The sequence below is a fragment of the Sceloporus undulatus genome, chromosome 3 (assembly GCF_019175285.1).
Source record: "Sceloporus undulatus isolate JIND9_A2432 ecotype Alabama chromosome 3, SceUnd_v1.1, whole genome shotgun sequence".
Lineage (NCBI taxonomy): Eukaryota > Metazoa > Chordata > Lepidosauria > Squamata > Phrynosomatidae > Sceloporus > Sceloporus undulatus.
In genome coordinates this window covers 106,284,041-106,308,974 of record NC_056524.1, presented here as the reverse complement: position 1 = coordinate 106,308,974, position 24,934 = coordinate 106,284,041, and the positions used below count along the sequence as shown (strand labels likewise).

At 40.1% G+C, this 24,934-nt stretch overlaps 1 protein-coding gene across 1 annotated transcript in view; it reads right to left on the bottom strand.

Moving 5' to 3' along the window:
• Positions 1 to 23,920, bottom strand: part of RASA3 (RAS p21 protein activator 3) — a 157,731-nt gene extending 133,811 nt beyond the window's left edge. Inside the window, exon 1 of the mRNA XM_042459711.1 lies at positions 23,733 to 23,920. Within this exon, the coding sequence (XP_042315645.1) occupies positions 23,733 to 23,790 (58 nt within the window). The 5' untranslated portion in view covers positions 23,791 to 23,920. The remainder of the gene's footprint in view (positions 1 to 23,732) is intronic.
• Between the last annotated feature and the right edge of the window lie 1,014 nt (positions 23,921 to 24,934).

Here is a 24,934-nt window from a genome sequence, read left to right as displayed (position 1 = left end):
TGACACTTATTATTTCAAATCTTACTGTAATGGCACTAGATGGAATATAGAAAGGCAATAAATATGTCACTTCAGTATATAGTGAGCTTCAATCTGTTCGATATTCTGCTCAACCTTCTGTCAAAGAAAAGGGTAAATTAGTTTGAATTTAAGAAGCCTTAGGACAGTAGTTCTCAACCTTCCTAATTCCGCAACCCTTTAATATAGTCCTCATGTTGTGGTAACCCCCAACCATAAAACTGTGGCGTCTCAGTTCCAAAGACCATCATAAATATGTGTTTCCAATGATTTCAGGTAACCCCTGTGAAAGGGTCATTTGACCCCCAAAGGTGACATGACCCACAGGTTGAGAACCACTGCCTTAGGAAGAGATAATGGAAATCTGAGCTACTAAGACTATCAGTAACATTGAAGAAAATGATTTGGACCATCTTCAGTAGTGTACAAACTTCCAATGTCAGTGTAGTGGATGGAGTGCAATAGTCAAGGAGGGTGTTGCTCTAGTGGTTCTCAAACTTTGGTCTTCTAGGTGTTTTGGATTTCCGCTCCCGGAAGCCTCAGCCAGCTTGGCCAACATTCAGGAATTCTGGGAGCTGATGGGCAAAACATCTGAAAAAGCAAAGTTTGGGAACCACTACAGATGTGAATAAATTTTTTATACTTTACTTGTAACATTGCATAGGAAACCACCATGAGAACAAAAGTGAGAAAAACATTATTGAAGAGAAAAGAACAGATTTTAGTTCAAGAAGGAGGTAGATCCGGTTTAATATGAAATGTCTTCCACGCAGAGTGGAGTTTTGGCAGGTCTTACAAGTACAGTAATCCATAATCAAACAGAATAACAGTCATATCTATAATAACCACAATTACACTGCTACTGATATAGTTTATAATAAGCATTTGTTATATATTGAACCTGTTTTGTATGTTGATCCTGCCTAAAGTGAGGGAAGCAGGGTTAGGGTTGTATTTCCCTTGTTATGTATATATATGGCTTTAAATCTACACATGTAACAATAAGTAATGGCCAATGAACACAGTGGGTACTTCTGTATACACTTGCATCACAGTTTATTCTTTCTCTCCTTTTTAAAGTCCCTCTCCCTGGGAAGCCACTCTAAGTATCCTTTGCCTAAGAAAACTCTATGAAATTCATGGGACGCCATAAGTCGACAGGTGACTTGATTGTACATAGACACTCTCACACACACCTTCATCCTTTCCCCCAGATATCGAGTAAACTGAAAATGTATTACATTCAAAGGATTTCATCTAAACTAGAAAAATAAAACTTCATTGGTATTCGTACAGTCCTCCCTCCGTTTTCATGGGGGAACCGTTCCAGACTTCCCCTCGCGTACCCGATTTTAACCCCCTCCGTTCACCTCCCACGATAGTCAAGGGACACAGGTTCCCAAGTCCATGAGAATAGAAGCAGGACTGTATTTGATTATTACAAGGACAGCTAACCACTTTCAGATACTGAATTAAGAGTTTTAAAAAACAAACCATAATTTATGTTCCAGAATAGGTAGATCTATCAAGTACATCCTGGGATAGGGGTCAGGACTACATAAAAGTTTTTATGAAGTGTTCCCCAGTTCAAGCATTAACTCAAAATAATTATAAGAAATAAAATCTGGAAACTTTGAGAGGGCATTTGTTTTATTCAACTGCAGTTACTGTACTGAAAATGTAAACTCATGCAACTTTGCTGTTTACATTTCCTTAAAAACCACTATCCATTTTAGAAGAATACACACTGTTGACTGTTCAACAATTGCATAGTATTAAAGAAGGCATCTTTCATGCAGTAGAACATAGACTGTTCCTCCTCTTGCTACCTCACTCTCTAATCTTCTGAGGTCTGAACTACTGCCAAAGCCTGTGGGGTTAGCTCACTTTGACTGGAAAACTAGAAGAGACACATTTTTGAAGTTTAGTAGTGCAGTAGAACTATATTGTGAGAGGCAAAACTAAAAATTACTTGACCTTTTAAGAATACCGATGAAAACTACAAGAGGTTCTTACTGGTGACTATGCCCTGTGCATTCAATTTGAAGAAATCAACCTACAGTGCTACACTAAATAAGGCAGGAAATGAGGAAACAAAGAAAGGGATTTCATAGATTCCAGATGTACTTTAATACTAGCTGTGAGGTGCAAATCAGAAATCAAATTAAGGCCTCTAGCATCCATTTTTAAAGGAAATCCTTTGTTTGCCAGGGAAAAGAAAAATCCAGATATAAGTATGTTAATGTTTCCATAAAGAAATCAGTGGTTGTGTATATATTCTTACCCAGTTACCAAAACAAAGATAAGAAAAACTGGTTAAAATTCATATCTGCCTGAACTGGTTGTTTTGAGGTATCCTAAGAACAATGTATGAAATTTTATTGATATAAAATCCATGCTGATTTATGTTCTTTTTATATAGCCGATAATATATTTATATAGTCTCGCAGTACCATTAATTTAGGCTCTAAGTAGTGAAAGTTGCATAGGAACTTATTTTCTTAGTCTTAAAGTGGATTTCGCTACAGGGGGGCATGAGAGTTACTCAAGGGGGGGTAAGACTTAGAGGTCCTGATATCTTCCCCCTGCTGCTGTTTCCCAAATCATTTCTGCCCTAGAGAGGAAGAGAAAGGAGATTTTCAGACCGGCGCTTAAACACTGGTAAAATGCAGCTAAATTGTCACTGTTTAGGAAGCGCGCGTATGCGAAAGCCTGACATACTTCCTAAACGTCAGGGAATTGTCAGCTCCCGTCCAGCATCCCTGAATCCTTTGGGGAGAGACAATTTCCTCTGAACAGAAACTTTGCATTCAGCAGAAACTGCCTCTCCCCGAACGATTCAGGAACGCTGGAGAGGAGCTGATGATTCCCTTCACACACACACACACACACACACATCCTTAACGTTTTAACAGCGATTTACCAGCAGTCACCCTTCAGTAAGCGCTGGTCTGAAAATCTTCACAGACAAGGAAGGTGCATGGAGTCTCTCTGCCTGAGGGAGGAGAGCTATTTCCTCATAAAATGTGCAACTATGAATATATATGCATGTGTGAAAGAAAATATGCACACGAAACAAACACAATATTTTAATTCATTTATTTCATCAAGCTCTCTCTCTCTCTCTCTCTCTCTCTCTCTGTGTGTGTGTGTGTGTGTGTGTGTGTGACAACATCCAGTGAGGTCTCTTTTATTGTTGTCACTGGGTGGCATCACTTGGAAGCAAAAGAAAGGGCAGATTGGGGTTGTGTGATTCATTCAGGTGCTTTGCCCAAGGAGCAGATCACAGTTCCCAGCATGAATCAATGGCACACTAGAAGTGCATCCCAAAGTGAACTCATTTAGCTACTTTCTGGGCATGATGCCTGCACCATGGAGACCAGTTACAGTCCAAAACCAGAATCCATCTCCACCAACTGCCTCTTCCTTTATGCCCTCTCATAGGCTTCAGAACTGTCCAGGAGTGTCTTATTGAGAGTGCTCTAGTCGTCTGAAGCACAGCCAAAAGACCTGAGCTCACACGGCAGCAGGATCTCATTACAGTCTTTCAGGAATCATGCCAGTTCTTATCTGCTCAGAAATCCTTTGATATGATACATTGTTAGGGTGACTGTTTTAAAAAACTTAATGACAGACATTTTGATTTGCAGTTGGTTCTATAGGTATGTTTTGAAATTTAGCATTGTTTTTGGCAGGTTAGTCAGCAGGACTGGAAGATGAAGGCAGTGACCCTTCTTCCTCCCAGTCACCCTCAGAGCTTGGAAAGTTACTTTTAAAAGGTAATTAGTTACAAGTCCCCTCAACCAATAACAGTTATCATCACTAAAAAAAACTTCCTTTTTAGTTCTCAACAATTGCATAATTTGTAAAAAACTAAAAAAGTTATAAAAGTAAACAAAACACAGATACAATTAGTATCACAGGAGTGATACTGTCCCTTATTATGCTACAATCATAGTGCAATGTATGCCTTAGTTGTTGCAAAAAGGTAAGTATTCCACTTAGGGTGCATCTGCACTGAAGAAATAAGCTTGTTTAACACCACTTTAATTGCCAGGCTCAATGCTATGGAATTCTGGGAACTGCTCTGGTGTCCCCACTAAACTGCATTTCCAATTATTCTGTAGCATCGAGCCATGGCAGTTAAAGTTGTGTCAAACCAGATTATTTCTGTAGTACAGATGAAGCCTGAGTTATCTATACAAACTGATCATCTTGTGGTAGGATCAGATGGGCAATACAGATATCATACTAACATCATACAGTGGGCCCTCCCGTCACACAGGGGATCCATTCCAGACACACACACACACACACACCCCCGCGTAAAGGGAAATCTGTGTATGCTCACGTCCCACTGGAAACAATGAGGCAGTGCACGCAGCGGAGAGAGTGCCACAGGCACACATGTCATTGTTTTTTTCACCATGCGGCTTCTGCACAATAATAAATAATAAATAGTTTATTTATATTTCCTGCCTCTCCCTGCAGATTGAGGCAGGATCACATCAGTAAAAATACAGCACAATACATAGATACATCAGTAAAATGTTAAAATTACTATTAATCCAATAAAATAACAAATCATCATCTAATCATCCATTAGTCATACAGTACCATGATAATCAAGGGTGGAACATTTCAATCTGGTAATCTTTATATATCGGTATATATGGGTGGAAGCCACATATAGCATAGGAGCACTGTACTGACAAACATGTACAAGCTTACATCATACACACACACACACGCGCGCGCATTCTCAAATACCAATGGCATATATATGTCTGGCCCTGGTTTCTACTCCACTAAATGCATCTGAGGAAGTAGACTGAAGTCTATGAAATCTCATGATAACAACATCTTTTTTCAGTTAGTCTCAAAGGTGCTATAAGATCTCTCTACATACACACGCACACACAGAGTGTGTGGAAACTCTTAAATCGAAAGTGGTGGCACGTGACTCCATACTTCCACTTAGTAGAATAGCAGAAACCAGTGTAAATAGGAAGAAGATTCACACACACACACACACACACACACACACACACACACACCAGCCACTAATGTACCTTCACAACCAGCTTCAGAAGGCTAGAAAACCTCCACAGCCAGTTTTTGGACAATCCGAAGAGCTGCAGGAAAGAGGCAACAGGAAGGAAGTTATATTGTACTGGCACTTCACCACCAGTGTAACAATGGAGTTAGGCCAAAATTATAAAATTATCATTATATTAGGAGAAGGCCATCTTTTGAAAGGTTGTACTGTTTAATGAATGACATTAAATTAATATGGATATCTTCCCCCCCCCCTTTCTCTGGATGTCCTTTGAACAAAATTCAGAGTAGAAGGCACCATAACTGATGGTGAATACAAACAAATCAGGATAGGTTTTGTTAGCGAATTTTAATTATAATATGAGGGTTATTTTATATTGGTAATGGGTTGGGGATTGTGAATTTTTATGATTTATTGTATTTGCAATTGTATTTCTATTATTTTTTGGAACCCACCTTGATCTAAAGGGAGAGGCGGGCTAAAAATAAACATTATTATTAAGTGCATGTAGCTCTTTTCCTCTAATTAAATTTTTATTGAGTTTTTAAAATAAAACACATAAGTCTGTAGAACAATGATGACGACAACAACAATAATTAACTACAAGGGCCAAGGTATGTATCTGATGAGTAATTATTCTGCAGCAGAATCAAAAAATTAGCAAGAGCCAGAGAGTTTGGCTTGTCAAGGTGTAGAGTGTCTGTCCAAAGATCTATCTGCAAAGTTGGAGGTTGGATCTGGTGGGAGTGATGATTAACATAATCAATAAAGATCATTCAGTCTTCTTGAAATGTGTCAGTCCTGCCTGTAGCTCTTTATGATATTCCTTCCTCCCATTTATATAACCTAACTCTCTTGAATTTTTCAAGTTCTCTTCCAAAACAGGAACACACACGTACAAGATGTGGTGATTTCTAGAACAAGCTTTGTTAATCAAGCACCAGTTATGAAATCAACTTGAGAGCACGGAGTCAACAGGCCTGGCTAGAGCAGGAAATGATTTAAATCTGAAGCAAAGTTTTATTATCCATAATGGTGCAGCAATAACATAACATAGTGGAGTCACTGACACTTAATCATCACATGGAAACTAAGTGTACAATTGTTGTTATTTATCTAAACAATTCTGTAGTTGTTGAGCATTACGGTATATGAGTGACTTTCTTAAATTACACAAAGACTTTCTATTCACTATGCCCATTTATTATTCACTCCATTTTTACTACCGTAGCTCCTTTCCCTGCAGTGTAAGATTTGGATCAATCACTTTAGACAGCAAATCACATTCCAGTTACTCAGGAGTAAACCCATTAAATGCAATGGAACCATAATACAGATGGCCATTTATAAGACTCTACTGTTATTCATCTAGCAGTATTTGTTCCAACAATCTTTTATCGGGTATGGCATGTAACAAGTGAGAAGAAAGGGATAATGGAATTATGAAAATATATGACATTATCAAACAGTCTCCATGCCATGTTACACTTGTATTTTCTTATTTAGCCCAGCCACTAGCACTAAGCACCAACATATATCTTTATTTTCCTATAATATTCCAGTTTCTCCATATGAGACCTGTCACCCGCTCTCACCTGCCCCACCATTCTGCTCCCTCTGTATTATATGACAATTCCTATGTACTTCACTCAAAAACAATGAATGCAACATAAGCTGCTAATATCATTTTATATTCTGCTATTTGAATTCTGTGAGGAAGGTGAAGACAGTCCTGACCATCACTTGTATTTGTTGGTGTGTAACCTGTAAAATGAAGAATTCACTTAACGTTTTATCAACCAGAACCCTGAAGTTCATCCATTTCTTTTTTTTTTTTTTTTTTTTTTGCTCTTTCTTTTTTACTTTTTAAAAATTCTATTCTGTCACAATGAAGATCAGTCGTGCCTCAAATCCCACAGGCAAGGAATGGCAGTACTTCAAACCGAGTTTGTGAAGTTCAAGGGCAGTGTCCTTTCTGAGCCATCTGGAGAAATTATGGTTCAGGAACAGATGCTTCTAGTCAGATCAACACAGCTCCAACTTGGGGTCAATCTCAGCTTTCGCAACAAGCTTTGGCACCTTGTGCTTTGATGTCTCTGGTGCATGTCTCTCTTAGTTTCAACTCTTGTGCAAGTATTTTTGTTTCTCTCCTCATTCTAATTATATGCAAGAATTTCCCACAGTTCCTGGCATAGTGCCTGGTGGCTGATTCGCTTTCTCTCTTTCCTGAATGAAAAGTATATGAGCTTCACCTTTCTGGTACAGTGTTGTTGTTTTTTAAGTCTCACTTCTCACCCAACCACATTTTGCTTTTGACCAATCCACTCATTAATCTCTTGCACCTAAGCATGATTTGTTTCTTCTTCCATTGCAACATTGATCTGACAACTGGACTCCTCACATCCTAATCTAGACACTCCCTTGAACTAAAGAAAGGACATTATCTTTTCCTGTGATCAGTGAAAAACTGAGCTACTGAATTAGAACTATGGCAAGAATGTCACTCAAAATGGCATGCATATGGCAAGATCTTCCCCTTCATGTTGTCTACTATGAAGAAGGGGCAAACTATGTACTAGAAGCCACATTTGACCCATGGAAATATGTTGTTGTTGTGTGCCTTCAAGTTGTTTCCAACCTATGGTGACACTAAGGAGACTGTATCATATGCTTTTCTTGGCAACATTTGTTCAGACAGAGTTTGGCTCTACTTTTCTCTGTGCCATGTGTCTTTCCCAATGTCACCCAGTGAGTTACTATAGCCAAGTGGGGATTCAAACCCTGTTCTCCTGAGTCGTAGTCCAATGCTCAAACCACTACACTATTATGGCTCTTAACTTGACCCCTAACATTCCAGATAACCTAATCCTTCTTTTCATTTTCTGTTCTGCTGGGCCTAAGGAAGCAGTCATATCTAGCCAAAGCTCTGGGGCAGGGAGTGGCACTGCCCCAAAGAAACCTAAAATCAAGAACATGTCCTTTTGCAAGCAATGCTCTAATCCTAGCCTATCTTTTAGGGCTGTAGGAAGAATTGCTCAAATAACGTATGTGAAATGCTTTGAATGCACAAAGAGTGTTATCAAAATTATCAAAATAGCATGATCTTTAGTTTGCACAATCCTGACATATAGCATATAAGATCCCCACCATAGGACTCAGCTCCAGCCCCAGTTCAAACTCTGTAACGAATGTAAATGGGGAAAGGGATACTCTCTTTATAAGATATGTGAAGTGCATCATTGTGAACACATCTTGAGGAGAAGAGACTAGAAGCGATACCATCTCCTATGGCTTCTCTGGTCAAATAAAAAACACTGTAAAACAATCCACATCTCCATGGGATTTTTTTTTTTTAATCTGGCTTTTAAGCTTTCTGAAACCACCTCAGGTGACTTAGGTTTTAAAAGGCTATTTTAAAAAAAATAAAGGAGCCCTGGTGGCGCAGTGGTTAAATGCCTATACTGTACTGCAGCCATTCACTCAAAACCACAAGGTTGTGAGTTCAAGACCAGCAAAGGGCCCAAGCTCGACTCAGGCTTGCATCCTTCTGAGGTCGCTAAAATGAGTACCCAGACTGTTGGGGGCAAATTAGCTTACTTGCTAATTTGCTTACTTGCTGTTCACCGCTATGATCTTTGGAATAGCGGTATATAAATAAAAAAAATTATTATTATTATTATTATTATTAATATTAATATAAAAGGATCACATAGATGCTTTTGAAAAATCCCCTTTACATCCATTTTATCCTTTTTTTAATTTTAAGCATTTAAATTTACCTCATTGTTATTTTAAGTTGTAATACTTTCCCCTCTTTAACTGCAATACTATTTTGCAAAACTTATAAAATACCAAACATTCTTGAACGTTCCTAACCATGCTTGAAAGCTCCCGGCCATTTCAGTGAACTTGACTCTTTGTAAATTTTATTTTTAATTCACCAGGTAGGAGGCATGTGTATGAGCAACAACCTCCACAGTAAATGTTCCTGTCCACCGTGATTATTGTCATAGAAAGGGACCATCTTTCATTCCAATAGGTATTCTTGGCTAAGATTGGGCAGAGAGGGCATTTCAGAATAGCAGTTTGAATTAAAACTGAGCTATGTAAATGAGTTTGCTTTCATCAGAGAAAGGCATTTCGTTATGGGAACTCAGGCAGCAGCAGGTTCACACTTTACAGATACATTCTGTTATTCAATTTGTGTTTACAATAAACAGACTGGTAAAATCCAAAAAAACTGCCTAAATACTCTCAAGGTACCATCACATCTGATCTTGTAACCAAACAAGGTCACCCGTGGTTAGTACTTGGATGGGAAACTGTCAATGAATACCAGCTTCTGAAGGCTTTATTTCAGAGGAAGGAACTGGCAAAATTACCTCTGAGTATACCTTGCATAAGAAAACATGATGGAATTTATGGGGTCTCCATAAGTTGACAGAAGAGTTGAAGACACACACACACACACACACACACACACAATAAAAACTACCACTTTCACTTGGTGAGAAAAGATACTGAAGAGAAAAAAGTTTTTGCCTGTGTGTGATTTCCAATTAAGAGTGATCAGTCTTTCAAGAAGTATTTGAAAGAAAGAAAAAAGCAAATGAATGGCAACACAAGAACAAAGTATTGTTTGTATTGTTTTCAAGAGACATTTAATATTGCAAAGGTGAACTGCACAATTCCATTGTAAAAGCACACAAGCATAATGCTTTTGGCCTTCAGTTTGCACAAATCAGTCAGCAGAAATAAGTAAGATTTTGATTTTCAGATGTATTTTGGGCGGTTATAACTTCTCACACCCAAAAAAGGTTGTTGGACATTTATTTCATTAAGAAAGTGAAGACCTTTCCCTACCAGGCATTTCTGAAGGACTTATGCAAACCATCACTTAATCTGTATGCTGACTCTAATTTTTTGTTTTTGCACAACAGTCCCACAAGTCCCTAATAAATTATGTAATACAAAGGGAATGTGAAGATAAGGACTCAGGATGACAATGGAAGAGAGCTTCCAAAATTAAACCAAAAAAATAATAATAATAATTCAAAACAAAATCTATCCAAATGGCAGGATAAAGTTGCTGTTGTTCAAGACTCATAAAAGGATGCTAGTTGAATGCCCATGAGAAGCATTCAGCTACTAAAAGACTGCAAATAAAAAAAATAAAACATACAACTGTATCATAAGTTGAACAATTATTGGAAGAAGAAATTCCACCACTAATCATCTTGCATCGCTACCAATACATAATAAGGAGCTATGATTTTTGTGTAAGCACATTTCATAGAACTGTGGTAGCAGCAAACAAGATTTTCCTGCAATGTGCATCATGTTTCATATTCAGCATTGCCCAAATGCAGTTCCCTTGCATTTGCAGTGCAACCCTGAAAAATGATGCCCTCACCTTGTAACCTGGTTATAACTTTGCACCCCTTTAATCAAAAGAACATCAAACATATCGGAATAGAAATCTAGGATAAGGATAAAGTTATGTAGTTTGCAATCCTCAGTACATTTACAAAGCACATTTACTAAATTTCGGGTGTATGACCATCTAATAAAAAAACAACTGATGGATACTAGGGAGCATTGGTGGCTGGTAACTTCCATATCAATATGGTGGTGGAGCCATCCCTGGTTTCAGCATAAACTTTATAGGAACTATTCAAGGTGCTGAAGCTTCATCCCAAAATAAATTCAGGGCCTTGGATAGCTCTTGGAAAGCTCAATCTAAAACACAGATGCAGATGCACTACTCTATTGACATGAAAGCCACCAGCTACCACGCTAAGCTGTAAGTCCCAATGAAAATCAGCTGGGCTTACTCCTGCATCAACATACTCAGGACAATACTGTTAAGTCAAGTGTTTTTGAATGTAATAAGTACACAATTGTCCTCTAACATAATTATCGTTTCCATGGATCCTGAATTTGAATTTTTAAAAAAAAATTCTGCCAGTAACACAGTCAGAATAATCAGGTATGTCCAAATTATACTTTACCTTATAGAATCTCTAAAAAGCGAGTCACAGCACCCTTGTGGTAGCTATATACAGTTGTCCCTCGATGTTTGTGGGTCAAACATTCACAGATCCAGTTATTAGCAGATTAGTGTATTTGCCATCTCCTCCACTGCCCTATACAAGACCCTCTCAAATAAAGTCCTCTCTAGGCATTTCTAGATCCTCCAATGTGATTCTATGGTCCAGAGGACTGTAGTCTTGCACTGGAGGACCTAGGAATGCCTAAAGAAGTGTTATCTCAGGTTAAAAAAAATAGTGTCCCATATTCACAGTTTTTATACTTTTGTGGGAATCCTGCACCCCTAATCCTGGTGAAAGTTGAGAAGTGACTGTATGATTGGTTTTTTTCCACTAAGAAGAAAAATGACACAGAGTTCTTTCAAGAGAACATTGTTGTCAGTGTAGTACAGACTAATTTTTAGTCTATATTGGAAATAGGTAGGCTCTGTGTCTAGAGGACACTTCAAGGTTTGGGAACACTGGAACATGACCAGACTTTCCCCGTGTCCCTTGTAAGTATTTATACAGTCTGCTCAAGAAAGATGTCTAAAAAGCATTTATACTATACAGCAATACATCATTAATACCCTGGAGGCACCCTAGAACTGTGGTTTCAAGAGCCCCAGATTCAGTCTATGGCATCTCCAGTAGGGCCTCAAATGGAACTTAGGCAATACTGAAGTAGATTGACCAATGGGCTGATTCAACAAGGCAGCTTTCTATGTTACAGATTAAACTAACAAATTTAATAAATATGATTATACATGCATGTCACTTTAAAGATTTATTGCTCTTCCTTGCTAAGATTTTATGGATGATTATCACACAGCAGAAATTAAATTGCTTACTTTTAAGCACAGTTTGGAAATATCTTATGCATCAATGTTATTAGAGTTTTGGTTCTAACTTGTTACTGAACCTAGGTATCCTCCATGCCAAATTACATAATGAATCTTCCACCTACGCAAGTTTTGCTCTCAAAGGAGCTTTGGTTTGATCTATTATACTCCTGTTATGAGAGACTGACAGCTGCACTGCACATTTAAGGAAAGAAAAGACTATAGATTATTAAACCCAATGGATAAAATTAGAAAGTAACAAAAATCAACAGGCACTAAAGATTTTGAGAGTCACCTCTACACACCTCACCCTCACACACACACACACACACACACACATTCTGCTATTATTTCCTTTCCTTATGTGTGCTGGGCAGCTGTTAGTCTGTCATACCACATTTGAACCCCCACCCTTGACAAAAATCAGAGTCAGGGAAGTAAAAGTAAACAAGACCAATTCAAGGTATCTTCAAACCCTGGGATCTATAATGGAACCTCACAGTTTGAAATGCTTTGAGCAGCAAACATGACTAAGGAGAAAGAACAGTCATAGAACTTTTAAGCAGGCAGTCTACTTGTAAGGCACAAAACATGTTTGACTCTGAGAAAACTCTTACCACTCACTGAAGTGATCAAAATTTACAGTATTTCTAACCAAAACAATCCTGAATAGCTGGTGTCAAAGGGGAAAAAAACTAGGGCTATCATTCACGGTGGACTGCAGTTCACAGAACTTCTCACCTGGCCACTCAGTGATTATAGTCCAAAACAGCAAAATTACCAAGTTATGGCCAAAGTGGAGATTTATCCTAGAATAAAGCATGAAATAGCCCTTTTACTTTGCCTTCTGGGTCACTTTTCATTAATTTAGGGCGAAAAATATATGGCTTTATTTACATGCTGCAAGTGCAATCAGAGAGCTCAAAAATATTCCTGGGCTTTACTGGCAATCAATATTTTTATTTACTAACATATACCCCCATTTTCTCTCTACTGAGCTCAAGATGTCACAAAATAGTTCTTCTTCCTCCCAACCTGATCTTCAAAACAACCCTGTGATGTAGACAAAACTGACAGAGGCTAACAGTGTAATCCTAGTTCTAATGAAAATCTGCTAACAAATATAGAAAGCAAACAATGGTCTACGGACTAGAAATATTCAATATACATTCCAATCCATTAAAAAAAGAACATAAAAGAATACAATAAATACAGGATTGTTGCATTAACCTCTCATGCAAGCAAAGTGATGCTCCACATTCTACAGCAAAGACTTCCATCATATATGGAGCGAGAAATGTCAACGTTCAAGCTATATTCAGGAAAGGAAGAGGCACTAGGGATCACACTGCAAGCAAACATTGGATAATGGAATGCACCAAAGAATTCCAAAAGAAAATCAGCATAGATTACAGCAAAACCTCTGAATATATAATCAGTGATTCCCAAAATGGGCAGTGGTGGGTGAGAGAAAAAGGGGCAGCCCAGGAGCCTTTATTCAAAATACTGGCATTCAAGAAAGACAAGGTGAGCCAGAGGCCTTTAGGACTATGGTGGAGATAAGCTGTTTGAGCACATGGTGGTCGAGGTGAAGCAGTGGCAAAAAGGAGCTTTCACATTTGGGACCCTGCTTAAGATCTGTGAGTTTTGCTGGGACTTGCACTGCCGCTCCTGCTTTCTTTTGTCGGATTGGCTGAAAGAAGAGGTAGCAGAAGAAACAATGTTGGGGGTGGTGGTATTTGAAGCAGTATGGGGAAGGCACATCTCTGAGAAATGAGGGGGAGGAATACCCATGGTCAATTCTTTGAAAGAGTCCTTCTCCTCTCTTTCCTTGAGTCCTTCCTCACTGAGGAGAAGTATCTTCCTTTACAGCCAGTCACTCTGGGAGGAGCAACTGAGCAGCCATTCAAGTAGTGACCAAGAACCTTTCACCCATGCTAGCCTTTGCCACAAGGCCAGCATGGATGAAAGGCTTCTTGGTTGCTGCTCCCAAGGTGACTGGGTGCAAAGGGGGCAGAGACCAAGCAGCCAATCAAGCAGCAACCAAGAATCTTCTCACCTGTGCCTGCCTTTACCATAAGGCTAGTGAGGGCAAGTGGTGTCTCAGTTGCTGTTCAACTGGCTGTTCAGTTACTGCTTCCTTTGCATCCAGTCACCCTGGGAGCAACAACCTAGAAGCCAGCTAGCCGCCCTTCCTTTTTCTCTAAATCCGGTAAAAGCGAAAGGGAGGAGCAGGCCTGAGGCACTCCACCTCTGTATTCACACATCAGAGATTGAGGTGGAAAAGGTGGCAGTGGCAGGAATGGGGCAGATGCTGCTGGCTGGCTGGTTGTTGCATGAACAGTGAACCTAAATTCAAGAAATAGCTGTCAAGGGGCACTAGGGTTGTCCCATAAGAGGAAAGGGGGTGTTAGGCTGAAAAAGATTTGGGACCATTGATATAGATTAGGAAAATCTATGGTCTGCTCTTAAAGAAATGGGTGTGCCACAACATTTGATTAACCTGATGCACAACCTGTACTCAGAACAAGAGTCTACTGTTAGGACAGAATACGGAGAAACAAAATAGTTTCCAATTGGAAACACAGTCATAGAAGCCTTCATTCTATGCCCATATCTGTTCAACTTCTATGCAAAAATTTCATATGCAAAACAAGATTAGAAGCAAAGGGAAGGAGGAATAAAAACTGGAGGAAGGAACACCAACAATTTGAACTATGCAGATGACAATATACTACTAGCAGAAAATAGTAAGGACCTGGAACAAAAATTGAGGAAAGTCAAGGAGGAAAGTGCTAAGGCAAGTTTAATACTGAACATAAAGAAAACAAAAATAATGAGCATGGATGATTTATGTAAGTTTAATGCAGACAATGAAGAAACGGAAACAGTCAAAGATTTACCACTTGATCCAGTCACTGACCAGAATGGAGATTGCAGTCAAGAAATCAGAAAGAAACTAGGACTTGGAAGGGCAGCTATGAAGTAAGTAGACAAGTGCAAAGTTATTTATTTCACTGAATACTAAAACTAGAATTGTCCATGCCATTGTATTTCAAATCATTATGTATGGTTGTGAGAGCTGGAAGGTGAAGAAAACTGATAGTCTTGCAGACTCTTGAGCAGGGTTGTTGAGGATAGGGTATTTTGGAGATGTCTCATTCACACGGTAACCATAGAGAGAGTTTGTTGCACCTTTGAGACTACGTGCTGATTCTACAGACTAACACGCCTATATCTTTGAATTCTACCACTATGGTAACCATAATTCAAGATGGAATTGAAGGTAGTTATAGTTAACAACAATTTGTCAAGAATGCAGTTTATGGTTAGTAAAATAAAGGCTGCAGAGGATCCCTAGAGTAATCTAAATTGACTGCCTGGAAATGTTAGAACAGAGTATTTCATGACAGCCACAAAAAGTGCAGAACAGGGCAAATTATTCCTCTCTGCTTCAAGTTATAGGCTGTGAAAAACCTCCTAAAATACATACAATGCATATGCAATTACATCAGAGAGTACAGCAATTAAGGAGTTTTTAATGACATTTATTAAGAAGTTATGTTGGCAAGCAAAAGTATCTTCTTTGTAATGTGAAATATCTTCTTTGTAGTTTTTCCAGCCAATCATTTGCCACATGCTATATGCTGTTTCCTTTCAGATTTTGGTACAGTGACTCATGGAACCGTCAGAGCCACACACTTCCTCAAAGTGGCAATCTCGTAGGAAGTGTTTGTTTACTTTACATGACACATTTGTCTTGTTTATGTACAAGGGTTTTGAGTTAAAAAGAAATTCTTGTGGCAGAGAAAGATTCAAATACAGCATCAGTGAAGAATAGACACATAAATCCAAAAACAGATTTGAATCTTCAATAAAAGAAATTCCCTTTGTTTTCAGTCATTATGCTGAATTTTTGAGGATTTCTTTGAAAAGCAAATGGTGAGAGCCAGAGACACTTACTGCTACCAATAAATACAGGTACTGTACTGTCACTGTTCTACTAGCATTTTTTTAACGCAAGAAGGGGGATGATCCATATAGGGCAAATGTTATCCATATAGGGTAAATGTCTCAGGAGGTTGCAATATTTGTTGCTATAGGTCTCAAGAGCTTTTAAATATCCAAGGAATACAGTATTTCTACCATCCTGGACAATTTTCTGACTATTCCCAACATCAGCTGTAACATTTTATTCCCACCCTTGAGTTGTTTTCTTTTTTAATTCTGAAATGTCTACTTTGTCACCTGCTGAATGAAACATCATGCAATCACTGTGTGCGTGCACGTGCATCAACTTACAAAAACTAGACAGAGCTTTCATTTCACATCACCTCGAAACATGATGCTTTTTAATAGTTGTTAACTGCCCTTGAGTTGCCCCCAACTCATGGCAACCCTGTGGATGAGACACCTCCAAGACACACACAAGCCATTCTCCATGGCTCTGCTGAGGTCCTGGAAACTCAGACCTATTGAGTCCATCCATCTGGCATGTGGTCTTCTCTTCCTATGGCCCTCTACCTTTCCTACTATTATTTTATTTTCTAATGAGTTGTGCCTTCTTGTGGTGTGGCCAAAGTACAACAGCATCAATTTGATCATCTTAGCATCCAAGGAGATTTGTTTGTCTTTTTGGCTATCCACAGTGTCCTCAGCACTCATCTCAAATGACAGAATTCATCTGATATACAGATCTAGCCGTATTAGTCCACAGAATCAGTATGGAGAGAGATCTTGTATCACCTTTGAGACTAACTGAAAGAAAGAGGTTGGCAGCATGAGCTTTCGTTGACTTAAGTCTACTTCTTTAGATGCATTTGGAGATGCAACAAAAGTTCATGCTGCCAACTTCTTTCTTTCAGTACATCTCAAATGAGTTGATCTTCTTCTTACCTGCTTTTTTTACTGTCCAGTTCTCACTTCTGTATATGGTGATGGGAAATGCTATGTCTTAAAGGATTCTAAGTTTAGTGCTCAGTTGTATCTTTACTCTTTAGGAACTTGTGTAGTTATTTCATTGCTGCCCTTCCCAAAGACAAGAGTTCAAATATTCAGGTGCAGAAACAAAGATAAATCATTCAGTGATGCATTATCAAGTCATGAAGAAGCATGTGAATCACCCCTTAGTCCAGATGCTAGACACTTTTAAGGGCACATTTTTTCACAGGAAAAGGGGTGGAGGGAAGGGACATTGGGATGATTTACGTGACCCAAACAGTACAGAAGTCTAAAAACTCACAGTGAATGTCTTCTAGTCAGGTTACCAAACACTTCAAAAGGTCAGGCACAGCTGAAAGTGCCTAGGTAAACAATCAAGTTGATCCAACTCAGTACTATCTCTTTCTCTTCTGAATGAGTTTAAGGTAGCATGTATGGTCCTCCTCCTCATTTTTCCCCTCATAACAATCCTGCATTGATAGTTAGGTATAAGAGTAGGCAGTGAGTTGAGAACCAGTGTGGTGTAATGGTTTGTGCCTTGACTCTGACTCTGGAGACCATTGTTCAAATCCCAGCTTGGCCATGTAAACCCAGAGTGACCCTAGGCACGTCACCCTCTCTCAGCCTCAGAGGATGGCAATGGAAAACCACATGCCAAGACAACCCACATGCCAAGAACACCCCTTGATAGGTCCATCTTATGATCACAATATGTTGTGACTTGAAGGCACACCACCACCACAACAACAACTACTCAGTGAGCTTCACTGCTTGGGATCTGAACCCAAATGACAAGAAATAATCTTGAAACCTCCTCTTCCACACAATACATGTGCTTATTGTTGAAATACAATTAGATGCCAAAGTGCTGCAGAAACACTAAATACCCTTTAAAATGATGAAATGAGAGATACCTACAGTTCAACTATATTAGCATTCTGAAAATCAGCTGATCAAGCAACTGTGAATGCTCTCCTGCCCCATGGGAAGCACGGGTGAATACCACCCTAGAGCTGATGGGATCACATTACTTCCAAAATACCACAAGAGTGCAGCCCAACGTTCAAAGGTGGGGAGGGAAGTCTTGGGTTTGTTTTTGGTTGTTTTAACATGATATGCATGTAGGGAGGGAAGGGAGACTGCCCTTGTCCTCAGCCAGCAACCTCATCCTGCTATTAGGGGAGGGGTCCAGTTAATGTGAACTCAGAGAGTATGCGACACTTTTCACAGGGGATTCAGTCCTTTAATCCACTAAATTGCCAGTATTTCTGTACTTGTTTACCTAGGCTTATCTCCTATGTATGACTAGACATGCATAGGATTGCATTTGAGCTGTTGCAGCCAATTCAGCATAAAATACAAGGACACTTGAAGAAGAGAATTACCCACCTCTTCCTCACCATCACATCCTCCTGCATTTTAAAAAAAGATATACTCTGAAAGTTTAGGGATTCTCATGAAAACCCTGGTAAGTCTCAGCAAAACAAAAGGTTATGAGGATCAGAGAATTTGGGGAAACTGAACAGATAAGAGTTTGGCAAGTGAGATATTGTTGTTATTGTTGTTTTTAATGGCTGTCAAGTTGGCTTTAACTTATGGTGAAGTGAATGAAGATGCTTAACTTCAAGCTGTAAAAACAGAATACACAACCCAGTATCCTTCAGATGTTTTTAGACTAGCACTCCTATAATCCCTGATCATTGGCCATTTAGACCTATGAGATTTCCTGTCCAAACATCTGTGGGTTTTACCTACTCCTGCTATAAAATGCACAGAGCCACAAAATAGAAACAAACAGACAGTTCAGAATGCATAGTGATATGGCTTTCCTCATACATTGGAGCCACTGGGTTCCAAGAAACAAACACATTTAGAGCAAACTTAACATTTAGTGACTTCAGTGGCACATACATTTAAGTAAACATTCGCAAGACTGAGCTGCACATTATATATCATTTAAATAATGTGATCATGGTGTCTCCCCTGCCAGGTAAGTATGTATATAAGACCATGTTATCCAAGAACACTGTGGAAATAGATCTAAAAGTGCTATCCAAATTGCAAACGAAACTCACTGTAACTATGTGCAAAATGATGGACACTGGTGTAAAACACATTTCTTATTATTTTATACAGCACATGGATAAGATTTAAACCATCTATAACCACAAAAAATGTGACTAGACATCACAGGAAACAATCAGCTCAGAACACTCAAAGTATTATAGTGACAGCCACCAAATTGAGTGCCAGAATTCTTTAGAGAAAAAAGTTAATGTTAACACAATGGACAGAATAATAGAAACAAAGAAGATTTGCATGTCTGGTGATAAGAGGGTAAAAACAGGCAAAACAGAAGTAGTACTTCATACAGTGTTTAGGTACCTTAATGAATAAAAAGCCCCTACACATTGATTGATGGAGAACAGATCCATCTAGTATCTGAGTGAATGAGTAACAGGTATTGTCTGGCCACCATCTTTATGATCTGCTTGACAGCTTTTTGGGGCCATTTCTCTAGCTATCACTAGTGGACAGAAAGTGTGGGAATGGATCAAGAGTAGGCAACTTCAGGAGATCAGGAATCCAATCCCCTTCCATAATAAAAGACTGTCAGGGGCTGCACCCACTGCTACCACTATGAAATAGAAGGATGCAAATCGTCCAGTTTCTAGAGCCTCTATTTCACTGAAAACAAAGCACATAGGGAATATACACTTTGTTTTATGTAAGAACTACACTTCTCCAAATAATCATGTTCCAACAAAAATGGCCTCCCTCTGAACTGCCATTTTTAAAACAACAACAACAACAACAACAACAACACTGAACTGGTGTGCTTTCCAATGTCACATATGAACATCCAGTTCAGCCCTAAAATCCTTTGATAAAAGAACTCCCATGGTTTTCTTCACAATTCATGAATTCGTGAAGAAACAGCATCAGGGAATCATGAGTGCCCATGAATGGATAAGAAAGGCATCCAACTGGATGTGCATGTGTGTAGAAATGTGTGCATGCATGGCTTAAGAGTTATGTTAATACAGCAGTGTTCAGTTTTACATAATATGGAAACTTGGATTTGCAGGGCTGAGGCAAGATGACCAAATGTAAGGTTTTGTTTTTAACTGGGCCAGATTTTCATGCAGTAACAAGATTGTTGTCTTTAAAAAGGACCCCCAATACACAGTGTTTAACATGGTGTGTGCATGCCTTCAAGTCACCAGTCGACTTATGGTGACCCCTTGAATTTTGTAGGGTTTTCTTGGGCAAGGAGCCATCAGAGGTGGTTTTGTCTGTTCCTTTCTCCGAAATGTAGCCTGCAGCCCCCAGTATTCATTGGCTGTCTCCCATCCAAGTACTAACCAGGGCTAAACCTGCTTAGTTTCCAAGATCACGCAGGATCTGGTGCCTTTAGGGTAGTTAGGCCACTTTAACTGGATCTTTTTACTTGTGGAATCTGAAGGCAACTTTTATGTTATACTAGCTCATCAGCATTCTGAATGGCATGAGTTAAACAACCTAACACACCCTATTACCAATGTATTTAGATTGAATTTTTAGAAAACATACATGTTTGCTGAATAAGTAGCATTCTGGCAAAAGCTATCACATCATCATTTGCACATGGGGGTAGTATTTACCACCCAGATGCGTACTGATGGGTGTGAATTTGCTTTTACAAGCATCAACATGCCAAGGTTTCTGTAATGGGAGTGAGAGAGAAAGAAAAAAACAGGACAGAGTTTTCCCACCAGATTTAGTTTGTTAAGGGTACAGCATTTGCCCTGTAACCCAGTACAGTCAGAATAGTACTAGAGTGAGTTTTAATCTACAACAGTGACATCTGTTGCTTACTTTCTAATGATGCGGTCTGGAAGTCATTCAACAGTCAAAATAATAGCATGTCTTTCAAACAAATTAAACTACTTGTCTGTAATAGTCAAACAGAAACTGCATACTGTACTGTGAACAGTCAACAGCAGGCTGTAGCAATAACAGCTTGGAGTATGGGAAATTTATATTATGCTCACAACAAGTACTTTTATGTTCACTTTCTCAGAATCTGTGTAGTATGTAATACACACAAATGGCCTAACAGTATTGTTTGCACAAGTACACGGCACAACATTTAAACTCTGACTGTGGGTTGTTGAGGGGAAAAACTTGGAGATGCAGAAACAGTATTGTAGAATTTCCATTCTGTCTAATCTAACCATTTCAATCTGGTGCAAAAATCTGACCCAAAATAGCAATCCAACTGGAAATGGGGCAAAACAAGTTTGTGTCCACTATAGGTCATATCTGAGATATCACTATCTGTACACATTCTAGAACAGAACAGAATGTGTGGCCTGCTATATGTGACTATGCTGGCTGTGGCTGATGGAAGTTGTAGTCCAACAACATTTGCAAAGCCATATGTTTTTCATACTCAAGTCTAGAAGCAAATAGTAATTTGCAGTCTCAACTTGTACAATTAACCATCTTCCACAGGATTGGCCCAACTGCATGGCAGTTTCACTATTAGCACCAATAATGGACATAAGACACATGGTCTGCTTATCTAGATCAGAAGAAGAGAGGGGGGAACATAAGGGAGGGGGGGAGGAAATTTGTTTTAATCGTAGATGACACAAGATGGCACAGAAGCAGATAAATTTGTTCTCAAGATGTTACGGCAAGAAGCCACCATCGGATTTAAGATCGCAAAATAAAATTTTCTTTTCCCTTTCAGAGGATGTCCATCAGAGGATGTTTAGTAAGCATTAAAATAGCAGAATGCCTATGGGAGTACAAGATACATATAATGTATTGTAGGCTGCATCCATATTGGAGCAATGATGTGGTTTGATCCCGCGTTAAGTGCCTTGGTTCAAGGCTACAGAATTCTAGGAATTGTAGTGGGTTGTGGCCCTCTGACTGGAGCTTCGCTCTGGGGGCCACAACTCACTACAATTCCCAGAATTCCATAGCCTTGAACCAAGGCACTTAACATGGGATCAAACCGCATCAGTTCTCCAATCTGGATGCAGCTGTAGTTGTAATCCTCTACACGACTACACAGGAGTGTGTCCGAATGACTGACTTGCATGAGCTTGTTCTGTACATTAAGTTTCACTGTATTTTACACACACACACACACACACACACACACACACACACACATTCAAATGCATTAAAGAGGAACAAAAACTGACAGTACACATTTCACCATGACCACATTATACCAACAGGAAACGGCAAGAAGATGGCTCAAGGCGATTTCTCTGGAGCATTATGGCATGCAGGAATAGCCAAGAGGAAGCCACTAAAATATTGGTGCGGATGACCATCAAACAACAAGTAGGCACTACCAAACAGCAGCAGAAAGTAAGAAGGAGGAGAGAAGGCGATACAGAAGCAACAACAAGGTGTGCATTTAATACACATGGTTACACTAAATATATAGTTTAGATCAGGGATGATGACGATGTGGGCCTCCAGTCACCAGTGGACTGCAGCTCCCATCAGCCCTGGCAGAGTCGGCAATGGTGAGAGATAATGGGAGAGCTGAAGTCTAGCAACGCCTGGAGGCCCACATGTCATAGAATCATAGAGTTGGAAGAGACCGCAAGGGCCATCCAGTCCAACCCTCTGCCATGCAGGAGCTCTCAGTCAAAGCATCCCCGACAGAGGGCCATCCAGCCTCTGTTGAAAGACATTCTCCATCCTCAAGGTAAAAAACAGAAAAAGGAGTGAAAGACTTGGGAAAATATCACTGGATTAATTTCATATCAAGCATCTCCCACAGATTTGAGCAGGACAAACCATTGATAAACTGAAAAGTTCCAAGCGCATGTTAAGCAAACCCTACCCTGCCCACATCTGGGTGTCTGGGCTCAGCCTGAGCACAAGCTCTGGAAAAGAGAGATTCTCAAGCCAAGGCAGAGGGGACTCTAGCCCATGAATGCTGTAACGTTATCTGGTTAGCCTTCAAGATGCCAAGATGCAGACTAACACAGCTAATTCCCTTTTGGACGTAGCTAAACAAAACATGGCATAGCAGTTTGAGTGCTGGACTCTGGAGACCAGGGTTTGATTCCTGGCTTGGCCATGAAAGCCCACTGTGTGACATTGGGCCAGTCACACTCTCTCAGCCTCAGAGGAAGGCCATGGCACACCTCTGAAAAACTCATGCCACGATAGTCACCGCAGGTGGGAAATGACTGGAAGACACAAAACAACAACAATAATGCTACAAGTTGACAGAGAGGGACACTTTTGTGCATTTTGCTGAGAAGTCCCCTCCCCACCCACCTTTTTTATTTTATGTGTGTGGAGGAGGGTCAGTATTCAAAGCCTCATATCCCTCTTGGTCTGTAATCAGGATCAGGATGCAAAGAGACCTCGCAGCACATCAGTGAAGGAAAGAAGTTGGCATAGACTTGAGGCTACTTCCTCAGATGCCTCTGGTCTTGTGGAGGGTCCCTCTGCTCCCCTCCAGCCTCCAGCCCTGACTGTCCTCATGGTCTCTCACTTGGGACAGCTGTCATTTCCTCCCAGCAAAAAAAGAAAGAAGCGCCTCCAAAGAGCCAGAGCAACTGAGAGGAAAGAGGGGAAGGGAGCAGGGCAGCAACTGGGCTACATCTGCACTGCAGAAATAACGAGCTTTGGTGCCACAACACACTAGCATTCTCAGAATTACACAGCCTTTGAGCCCTGGCAACAAAAGCGGTATGGAACCGGGTTATTTCTTCAGTGCAGATGCAACCCAGGTCCTCCCAACCATCCCATGTGAACCTCTCTCCCTTTGTGGCTCTCATCCTTTCTTTCTTTCTCTCTTTCCTCTCTCTCCATTACCTATTTTAATCCTGACGCTCTGAAACACCCGGAGCCCGGTGGCTTCTTCCACCGGCATGCTTCTCCCTTCAGCTCCTCCGCCAAGAAAAAGAGAAGGCTGCCTCTTCTTCTTCTTGTTCTCCTCTCTTGCTGCTGCTCCTTCTGCACCCGCAGCAATTGCAAGCAGCAGCAGGCAGGACCTAAAGAGCGCGCGCAGGCACTGGCATCTAGTACAGGCTCTGCCCGGGACACGCGCGCGCGCGCGCTTTCTCTCTCACCTCTTCCTCTGCTTTAGAAAGGCGAAATAGAACGTTCGCTTCACACACAGCGTTCCTATTGGCTAATAGGAGCCCGGGCTCCTCCTTCTCATTGGTCAACAAGCTCTCTCTCCCCGGGCAAAAGAGGAGAAAAAAGAATGAGACAGAGCAAAAGCCCAACAGCTGGACTGGGGGGAGGCAGCAGTGCGCCTGCGCGCTGGGAAGGGCTGGGTGGCGCGCGCCTGCTTTGCCTTGGCTTGGCTTGGCAAGAGGTCCTCCTGGCTGCAAAGGAGGACGGCAAGCCATCTGGAGGACACAGATGGAGGACCCTTAAGACATTTATTTATTTTTTGGAAAATTATAATGATTATTATGACTAGGACATGAGCAAATATGCAGCTCAAATATACACTCCTATTAGGAATATTGAAATGCTAATAAAAGGTCTAATGTCAATGCAAAAAATGAATGCTTCTTATTAAGCCATGCTCCAAATGAAGGGGCATTTCTGGACATTCCTTCTGGATGGAAAGGATTTGGATGGAGGACAGGACCTGGGAAAAGGAGGACCAAGTGTGGTCACCCTGAGCTAAAATATACTGTAATATAAATGCAAAATTTAGATGGGAGACCGTTAGGATTGATAATAACAATGATGATGATGATGATGATGATGATGATAATTAGGACATGAGCAAATATACAGCTCAAAACACTTATAGAAATATTAAAATGCAAAAAACTCTTAAAAATGTAAACTGTATGCTTCTTAGTCATGTTCCAAATGAAAGACATTTCTGGCAATTGCTCCTGAATGGAAATGCTGACATGGAGGACAGGTCCTGGGAAAAGGAGGACCACATCTGGTCACTCTGAGCTAAAAGCTATGTAAATGTAAACCCATGCTTATTATTCATGCTCTAAATGGAGGACATTTCTGGCAATTCCTCCTGAGCAGAAAGGCTG